This window comes from Fukomys damarensis, unplaced genomic scaffold (assembly GCF_012274545.1).
Source record: "Fukomys damarensis isolate Sample0158 unplaced genomic scaffold, DMR_v1.0_HiC HiC_scaffold_19, whole genome shotgun sequence".
Lineage (NCBI taxonomy): Eukaryota > Metazoa > Chordata > Mammalia > Rodentia > Bathyergidae > Fukomys > Fukomys damarensis.
In genome coordinates, this window is record NW_022900931.1 from 10,653,647 (window position 1) to 10,663,027 (window position 9,381).

Consider the following 9,381-nt stretch of genomic DNA (forward strand, 5'->3'; position numbering starts at 1 on the left):
TTACACTTTCTTGTCTCCTGACTCTGCTCCACAGCAGATGGAGAAAGCTACTTAGTTTTTTTGCTTGTTACCTCTACCCTGTCTGTCTTGCACACTGGAACATTTTTGTACAGAAAATACTCCCATTCTTCTAGTTCAATCAACACATCACCCATCCTCGTCCCAGTATTTCACTTTTACAGTATTCCTCTTCTGATATCAAATGCAAAACTCTTCTTTCAACCAATCCCATTCCTCCTGATACTTTCAGAAACTAGATTCTACATACAGATCTTCAAAGTTCTTCTTAGATGCTGTATATTTGATGATGTCAGTGAATATTTTCACTAATTCGCAGGCAATGGGGACAGTAAAGAGTTTGAATGATCAGGACCCCTGCCACCTGGCTGCTCGCTGCTGTACTCACCAGCCCTTGAGGGCCACCATCCCGTGGCTGAGGCCAACACCATGAGCTATCCAGACCCCCAGTGACATTGTGGTATGGAAGGTTAGCACCAGGGTCCAGTGTCCACTTGTCTGACAGATTGATCCTATAAGCAGCACATTAAATTGATCCAAAATACAGGTCTCACCAGCAAGCATAAAAGGTTTCAATTTTTCAAGAGAAATGGAATAAACATGAAAAACATTCTAGGAAGGAGGGATTGTTAAAGAAGAAAGCAATATTTTGTGCACCAACTGAATGTGTCCTTAATAACTATGATGGCACTGTACTTAACAAAAATGGGAAAATTTGATAAAAGACACCTAAATTTGTGTTTCTCTCCATGGGGAACATTCAATGTTCCTAGGTTTTATTACTACCCTAAGCTAGAGGTCTTGGATGACTGAGTGAAAGTACAAGTATATTTAGAGTTCTTCTGAGGTGTGTCGAAATTTTGATGAAATAGGAAATGATTTAAATTCTAGGGCAAGCTCTTTCTGCAATGACTAAAACCCATGATAAATAAAAGGAGGAAGAAAAATTTGAAATGTTTTCCAGAAATGTTTTCCCACATTAGGTGGGCACAGATAATATTCTCTGACTTTCAGATGTAAACTTTCTACCTTATCTCAAAAATCACATAAGGAAGGATCAAATAAAGAGGTTTAAAAAGAAATAAGGAAAATGGTAATTTTTAAATTGTACTTTTAAGAAAACTACAATTTCAGGACACAAAAATTATTCAAGCCTGTATGTGGGAAGTCTCTGGCCAAAGGAGGGGTTGAACCTGAGTGCACCAAGGAAGAGATCTTGGACAACAATAGCTCCTGTGCTCCTGAAATGTATTAGAGTTTAGAGCAGAATCTGCAGGACAACCGTCAACAGAATGAAGTTCAAGTTATTGTTAGAGATGTTTGCTTTGGCCATTGTGTCCCCTCTGCCCCCAAAACCTTATCTAAACTAGGTGGACATGTGTCAGGTAGCAAACTGTCCCATTTTGGCCATGTCCTCTGGCATAAACTCCTATACAATATGTAGCAAAATGCTTTTCTTCCATGTCTTTGTTTTCATACCCTTGAGTTACAAATAAATAATCACAGAGGGCTCAGTTGGTTGCTTTTTCCATGGCCTCTCTTATGCCCAAGAAACAGGCCCTCTGGGTTGTCAGTGATGGAACTAAATCTCTTTTCTGGATAATCTTCATCCTCTGTGCATCCACAGCCACACAGTGCAACACCTATTTCCCTTCCAGGAAACTCTTACAAAGCAACGTCCCTAACACAGTGTCTGCAAACTGAGACCTGGGTACTTGCCTTTCCCTTATTCTGGGTCCATAACTCTGCATGAACATTGGGCTCCCTCCTGCCAATCTCCATGCTCACACAAGCACACTATTGAAAGGGCAGTATATCTCAGCTTCAGCCCCGTGTAAATGGCTCACATTCTGACACGGCCCACCAGATGGGGAAGCTCCACAGACATGAAGAACGCACATCCTAGATCACGCATCTTGAGGACTCCTAGGAGCCCACCAAAAACCCCAACCCCTGGTCAGAATTTACCTGTCTCTCTTCTGGACCTACTCTCTATTCTTTCTGAGTACTTTGAAATTGAACCAAATAAGTCTTTTTATGCCTCTCACTGATATGTCTTAAAAATTATTTTTCCTTAATGGAAATCAGCAAGCCTACAACCTATCCTATTGGTGGGGTGAGTTGAGATTCCTCATCTCCACTTCATGGAACCTCCTCAGACCTTACTATGACAATATCACCAGAGGTACAGTTTTAGGATTAAGGATTTCTTAGGATCGTGAAAAAGGAATCAGATCAACGCTTTAACCTTTAAAAAATAAATAAATAACAAATCTAAATTAAAACCACACGATCTTTGTATCTATGTATGTTTGTGTGCACGTGTCTTACAAGTTATTTCTATATGTGTTTCAGGTTTGTAAACTGTTTACACGATACCAAGTTAATGTACAAATTAATGAGCACTCATAAATTAAGGAAAAAAACAAACTACTCTTTTTTTTTTTTTTTTTTGGTAATGGGATTGAACTCAGGACCTTGCATTTGCAAGGCAGGTGTGGCACCACCGCGGTAAATCCCTGACAGCGATTACTTTTGATTGGGAAGACTTATATAAATCTTTTTTAAATTAGATTGGTTAAAGTAAAATAAAGGAGCCAAGGATGGTGGCACATGACTATAACCCCAACACTCATGAGGCTGAACCTCCTAGTTTGAGGCCAGCCTAGGTCACAGTGAGTTCAAGGCCAGCCTATCCTACATAGGGAGATCCTGTCTCAAAAATGAAAAACAAAAAGTAAACTAAAGGTTTCTCCAGTACTGGTAACGTGCATTTTGCCTGCATTACTGACCAATCAAGATTGTATTTTTGATGTTAGAAATACTGTACCTATTTTTGCTATGCCTCAAGTAAAACAAATTTTGAGTTCCACCCTTTGGAAAGAGAAATACCTTTTTTTTTTTTTTACAATTCTGATTTATTACTACATGTTTACAATACATAATGATTACATTCCTTGTGGCAGTGGTACATGCACTAACACTCCCTAAATCTTTTTTCAACCTCTATACTTCCCTCCTCCCCTCTGGCCACCTGCAAAGTGCTCCACCAGGCCCACAGTCATCACTCCCCACGCCAACCACCCCTAGCACCACAATTACCCCCAACGCCATCCCCAATACCACCACCACCATCATCAGCCCCAAACCACCAGCACCATCATCATCATCACCGCCATCATCAGGAAGTCACTGCCTGACGGAGACAAGGGTTTGTGGACACTGGAAAGAAAGGGCAGACTGCGCTCGTGCTGAGATGTTTGCCTGTGCGGAGGGTTGGAGGCAGAGCCCATTCCTCCTCCCAGGTCCCAGCAGTTCTAACGGTGGCCCCTCCCAACTTCCGCTCTTCTGTTTTCCCCAACTTTCCAGTGCTTCTTCCTGCAGCTGCTTCTATCCAGGTCCCCAGTGAATTCTTCAGACAAAATGAGCACTTTCCTCCTATTCCCCATGCACCTTAGTCACTTCCTGTCCCTTATTTCAGGCCCCAGGTCCATCCTTTCTCTTTGATTCACTTATCTGCACTAACCCCTCCCCGGATATGCTTAGCCTCAGAAAGGCAAAAATTCCTTAATACCCAGAACAGATTTGAGCTCACCCTCTATGTTGCCTCTGCCACACTTCCTGCCTTTGTCCTTGTGTTTGAAAATCACAAAAACCCTGAGCTCTGCTCTGCTTGGACAGTGTGTCACTTAGTCAGGTCTGACTCCAAACTCTCTTGGATGCGGATGAGCTCCTCCAACTTCCTCTCCAGGACCTGGGCCTGCTGCCGCAGCTCTTCAGCCAACTCTGTCTTTACCCCCTTGTGCAAATGCAATGAATCTTCAAAAAGTCTGTACACATCCTTCAGAAGTGCGATGCCTGCTGTTCCTGCACCCGTGATCCGGGCTTCTTTGGACATTGCCAGAACGGTTCCTCCAAGGGCCCTCTGCACCTGCTTACCACTTCGGACTGAGAGTTTCCCAGTTTTCATAAGGCAGTTGGCCTTGGCTAGCAACCGAGGGTTGGATTTAGCCACATTAATGGCACAGACATTCTTCTCAATGGCTTGGAATGCTTGCACACATTTCTCAGTTGCAAAAATAACTTTGGGTGTGGCTTCACCCACAGCCGGCACAATCTCCTTCTCTGTGTCCATGCTGGTTGGCACCAGGCGCCTGGCTTCAGCTTGCACTGACAACTTGTTTGAGTGGTCCACAATGTCAGCAGAAACACCAGCCACAGTGGCCACTGCTTCCAGCCCTATCCCAGTGGCTGAGAGCGCTAGACTGCCACCTGCTGTCACCGGTGCCAGAGCCAGGCCAAGGATGGTCAGGAGGCCAGAGATAGCACTGGCTGAACTGGCCACCAGGTTGGTGATGGTGCAGTCCTTGTGCACCTTGTCGACCTTATCTGCAAGGGTGTAGAGCTTGGCTACGCCCTCCTCCAGCTCCTTTTTCACATGAGGAAATGCATTCAAAAACCTCTCCTTGTGTGCTTCACTCTCAATCAGAGCCCCACGTACAGCGTCTGCCTCCTCCCTGTAACAGTAAAGGCCAAGTGATTAAGAAAAGCAGTTTGTCCATTTGGAAAATGGGCTCTGTAAGATCTGCCCTGCATAGACAGAAGTTCATGTAATCAAGGAAAGAGAATCACAGAGTTGTACAGAATTTTTCTTTCAGATATAAACATTTGGGATATCATTATTTAATAATGGAATCAATGATTATAAGGCATTTTCAGGTGCTCTTTCACAGTGGGTATTTGATAAAGCACCATCTCACTGAAGATCAGTGTCATGACCAGGAAAATATCTGCAGAATGGGAACCCTGTAGATGAACACAGAGTAGTGGGACAATCGGAGCTGGGAGGCCTTAGTTCAGACTGTCCTAATGCAGAGTGCAGAATTAACCTGAATCAAAGGGGAGACTTTGGCTCTCCTACTAGGTTGTGATCTGTAGGCCCCTGGAATGTCCTGACTGCTAGGAGTCCTAATCCAAAATCATGAATCTGAAAAACACCAAAATCTGAAACAGTTGAGCACCAACATAATGCTCGCCACAAGCAGAAAGTTCCATGACTGACTTATGGGACAGGTCATAGTTAACGCACAGGCGAACTAAAAGTATTATGTGAAATTACATTCGTGCAATGCATACAATTTGTAAAAAAACATAAATGAGTTTCACGTTTTGTCTTGAGTCACAATGCTGAGATATCTCTTTACATAGAAAATATCTCAAAATGAGAAGACATTGCTCAGAAAACACTCTTTATCCCAGGAATTTCCCTTGATGCATGCTCATCCTAACAATGTGATGCATGATGGGAGCTTTGGGATCATTTCTGACTTCCAGAGAAAGTGGAGACTAAAAGCATCGGCCTCTAGGACCAGATGGAAACCCCAGGTCGGCCCTGAAGGCTGAACCACAAGGCGTGACCAAACTTGAGGGAGGACCTTCTGAATGTCTTTGTAAGTAGGCTTTCCAGTCCATCCAGGGCTTGCTCTGCCACATAGCAGAATGTTTCCTGTCACAGGCTGAGCCTTGTAGATTGGCATCCTCTGTGTGAATTATCACACATGAAGTACAGAGCACGCGGTGGCCTGAGGAAAATGGAAGTTTCAAGCTTGGATCCCTGCCAGATTCTGTCCTATGTAAACCTTCCTGTGACTGATTTTACCCTGTGCCTTTCCTTGTGACACACTGTGTGTAATAAACATTGATTGAATTCTCTGAGTCCCTGTAAAGAATTGTCACAGCTGCATGGGGTTGTGGGGAGGCCTCAGATTTGCAGCTGGTATCAAAAATAAAGTTCGTCTTGGAGGCTGTGCCCTCGGACTTGGTAGTTTGGATGACTTTGACTAATAAGGTAAACAAAGTAAACTCTGAGGTAAAAGAGATCACAAAGATTACTTGGCCTCTCTTTCAGCTTACTTGTACAGCGAACTCTTTCTTCACCTCGCACCCCAAGATCAGGACCTTACTGTCACATGACATGAGCCTAAATGGCACCTTAGCCAATGATAATTTTCATGAGTTCATGCAACGGCCTTGTGCAAAGACTCTAGCGACCCTGAGATCCATCTCTGAATCAAGAGCCTGGGAAACCTGAACCTGCACAGAGTAACAGAGAAAGTCTCTGTGCCTCAGACCTCGGGTCCTCAGACTCTCTCATTATACAAAACAGGCCGTCAGCCATTCTGTCTGAGGAAGCCGTCACTAAGCCACTGCCATCCCCAGGGTCAGGATGACTCCACATGAGTAGAAGAGGGGCCCAAATGATAAAGCTGAGGACTCCTGGGAGACCAACAGGTGTGAAGGAAGCAACCACCCACCACCACAGCCCTCTGCGTCGATCTGGGATGGATCACAGTATGGAAAGGAAACAGTGCCTCGGCCACTGAGGTGTCCTCTGTGGGGGCCGTGGCCTCCCCACAACTGACAAGGTCTACTTTTTTAGGACTTGTCTCAAGCAGATCCCTCTTGGCGCCCACCTCCGAGGAGGACACTTGGCCCTGCTCTCTTCCCTCCTGGGCCTTTGCTTGAGGCCCTGCTGTGCGTCAGCCAAATGCTAAGCGCCCTCCACGCATTTTCTCATTTTTCTTGCAAAGAAACTCAATGAATAGAGACAGTGAGGCAGAAAGTGGTATAGAGATAGCAAAGGTCGCGTAACTGGCAGCTGGCAGAAGTGATCCTGCCTCCACGTCCCTTCACCCTGAGGCCATGCACTGCCAGGGGATGACATGGAGATCATTTCCCGCAGAGACTGTGCAGAAGGGGCACCCTCAACCCCAACCACAGGAAACAGCCTGGAGGAGCTGAGTCTGGCCCTGAGAAGCCCAGTCCAGCGGGGATCTGGGCGGCTCTGCTGGGCTGCCCCATGCAGGTGACCTGGTCAAGTCAGTTGTCTCCACCAGGATCTCCCAGGAGCTATCTTCAGTCAGCAGCTGCCGCAGATCTTCACTGCTCAGTGTGTCCACGATATACTCAATGACATCTTCTACGAAACTGTCCCTCTCTGGGTGAGGAAAAAAGGAATAGGGTCAGAAGATGGTGCAGAGGAGTATAAGTGGCTTTGGGGACAGGTGGCTAGCTATTCATCCTAGGAGCTACTACCACATCGGACACTTGAGATGCAGTTACCAGTGCGGTGGACCACACTGTGTCCCCAGATTCCTATATTAAACTCTAAGGCCCAGTGGCCTGAATTGAGGTGGGGCCTTTAAGGAGGTGGAATAGCGGAGATTAAAGGAGATCAGAAAGGTAGGGCCCTAATCTGCAGCACTGGTGTCTGATTTTCTGAGGAGTGGAAAGAACTCCCGAGTGTAGGGACCACTGGTAGATGTGTCAAAGCCAAGGCATCTGAAAAAGTGCAGGCGCATGACAGACTTTGTGATAACAATATAATAATAATAATATGATAGACTATAATAATAATATGTAATAATAATATAATACTAAGTCAGCATGGACGACCACGCAGATACCACACAGCTGTGCAAAGTCATGCAGTTGTTTTAAATGTGTCTCAGAAAAGCCGATAAAAAAGGGCACACAGCTTTGGAGCTCAGTCAGCAGCTGCCGCGCCAACGTTCATGCTCTGATGCTGCACTGAGGTTGTACAGTTACAGTCTGGTTCCTGGTTTCTGGTGATGTCTGATCCACGCGCTTTCTTTCCTTTGGGAGCCTCACCTGACCAGACCACCTCTCAGCCCACTGGCCCTGACACCCAGGGAACAGCAACTTCCTCATTGCTTTGGACCAAGCCCCACCTGACCAGTGCTGAAACACCCGCCAGACTCCATTTCCATAGACCAGGGACCGTGCACACTGCTGCCCCCTGTCGGTATAGTCTGGGAGCTCACGCCGCACCTCCGAGCAAAGGGCTGAGGACGCTGCTCCCCTTGTCGTCCCGGAAAGCTGTAGCGTTCAAAGTTCATTCCCTGCTTCTCGCCATTACTCTTATCAGTTGCTGTTCAAAGGAGTGGCCGGACATGAGTTGTCAAAATCTGGCAACTGGCCTGGGACTCTGGAGACAATTTCTTCTGGTCTCAGGGAACAAAAATTTCAGTGCCACCCGTGGCGCCAGGCTGGCCCATCTGTTCAGGAAGGGTTTGTCCCCAGGACACCAACACTCTCAGACCTGCCTCAGGTTGTCAGGACTGCTGCAGCCCCTGACCTCCATTCTTTGCCCTCCCTGTTCTTCACCATGGCTACTGACAGTGCAGTTTGCTCTGCAGAATGAAGAAGAATTGAGGAATAGGCTTGGTTTGAAGATGTCTCAGTGAGGGGGAAGGAAACAGGTCTGAAGGAGGCTGGACTTCTTTGTGGAAGGAGGTTGTTTCCTTTTGGTTTTGGTTTTCATTTTGTGAGAGATAATGGGAATCAGCTCTCTCTGGAGGCTGTCGCCCCTGGGGAGCAGGTGCCTGTCACTGGCAGGGCTGGGCAGGTGCTGTGCACAGCTCCATGGGGGAGCAGGGAGTGTAGGTGTGTGTGCGTGTGTGTGTGTCCCAGATGAACCTAACAGGGTCCAAGGAGGGGAGAGACCCAAGGCAGGGAGCACCCATGCTATACATGACCCTCACAATACCCTGGGAGACTCTGCTCTCTGCACAGTGGAGGGGAGGGCCTCCAGATCTCACAGTGTGAGCTGGCAGAGGTCACACCCGGGTCCCCTGCAGTGGCACTCTGGCCCACTCTTCCTCCTGAACCACTGAGAGCAGTTGGGCCCCGCAGGGCAGGAGCTGAGGCAGCTGCTTGGTCACGGGCAGTGCCCCAGGGTCAGGGCCTGGGGCGGGCAGCAGGGGCCTCCCCATGACAGGCCTGGGCCCACCCGAGGCCTTCACTGGGAGCAGGCTGGGCAGGAAGTGACCAGCTGGGCCGTGTCTGGAAGGACAGGACTCGGAAGGGAGCCCCACAGGCCCTGCTCAGAGATCCATACGTCCCTCAGGGGCTCCCCTGTTCCACCCAGCACTATTCCGTAAAATGGCTCTGCCTTGGAGCTGGCCCCTTGGTGCCACCTTGGAGATGACCCCTCAGGACCCCCTCAGAGGAACTCACCAGAGAGGGGGAAGCCACTACCTGCGAAGGAGGCAAAAGCCATGGTTTCAGCAGCGGTGTCCCTGAGAGGTTTCCTTAGAGCTCGTCAGGCTGTCAGGGCTGGAGGGACGGAGAACACAGGTCATGAAGCGGAAGGGCGGCCACATGGGGCAAAGGTACCAGGAGGGGTGGATAGAGGCCAGGTCTCCTAGGGCTCCCTCCTCCGTGGCAGGGCGGTCAAACCGGACTTCTCCCGGGGACCTCTCTGTCCCCCAGGCTCTGTGGCTGCCATTTAAAGAAAGTCAGCCATCCTGCCCCAGCTCCCTCTGCCCGCACCCACCTGGC

At 47.9% G+C, this 9,381-nt stretch overlaps 1 protein-coding gene across 2 annotated transcripts; it reads right to left on the reverse strand.

The window, feature by feature from the left end:
- Positions 1-2,937: 2,937 nt before the first annotated feature.
- LOC104855779 (apolipoprotein L2) lies at positions 2,938-9,347 on the reverse strand. 2 transcript variants are annotated; one of them, XM_033766263.1, is made up of 3 exons: positions 9,079-9,347; positions 6,889-7,015; positions 2,938-4,535 (listed from the first exon to the last, which is right to left on the reverse strand). In XM_033766263.1, exons 1-3 carry the CDS (start codon positions 9,098-9,100, stop codon positions 3,704-3,706), a joined length of 981 nt encoding a protein of 326 aa, XP_033622154.1. In that variant the 5' UTR covers positions 9,101-9,347; the 3' UTR covers positions 2,938-3,703. The 2 variants fall into 2 exon arrangements, with proteins under 2 accessions (XP_033622154.1, XP_033622153.1); XM_033766262.1 differs by having other exon boundaries at positions 9,058-9,344.
- Between the last annotated feature and the right edge of the window lie 34 nt (positions 9,348-9,381).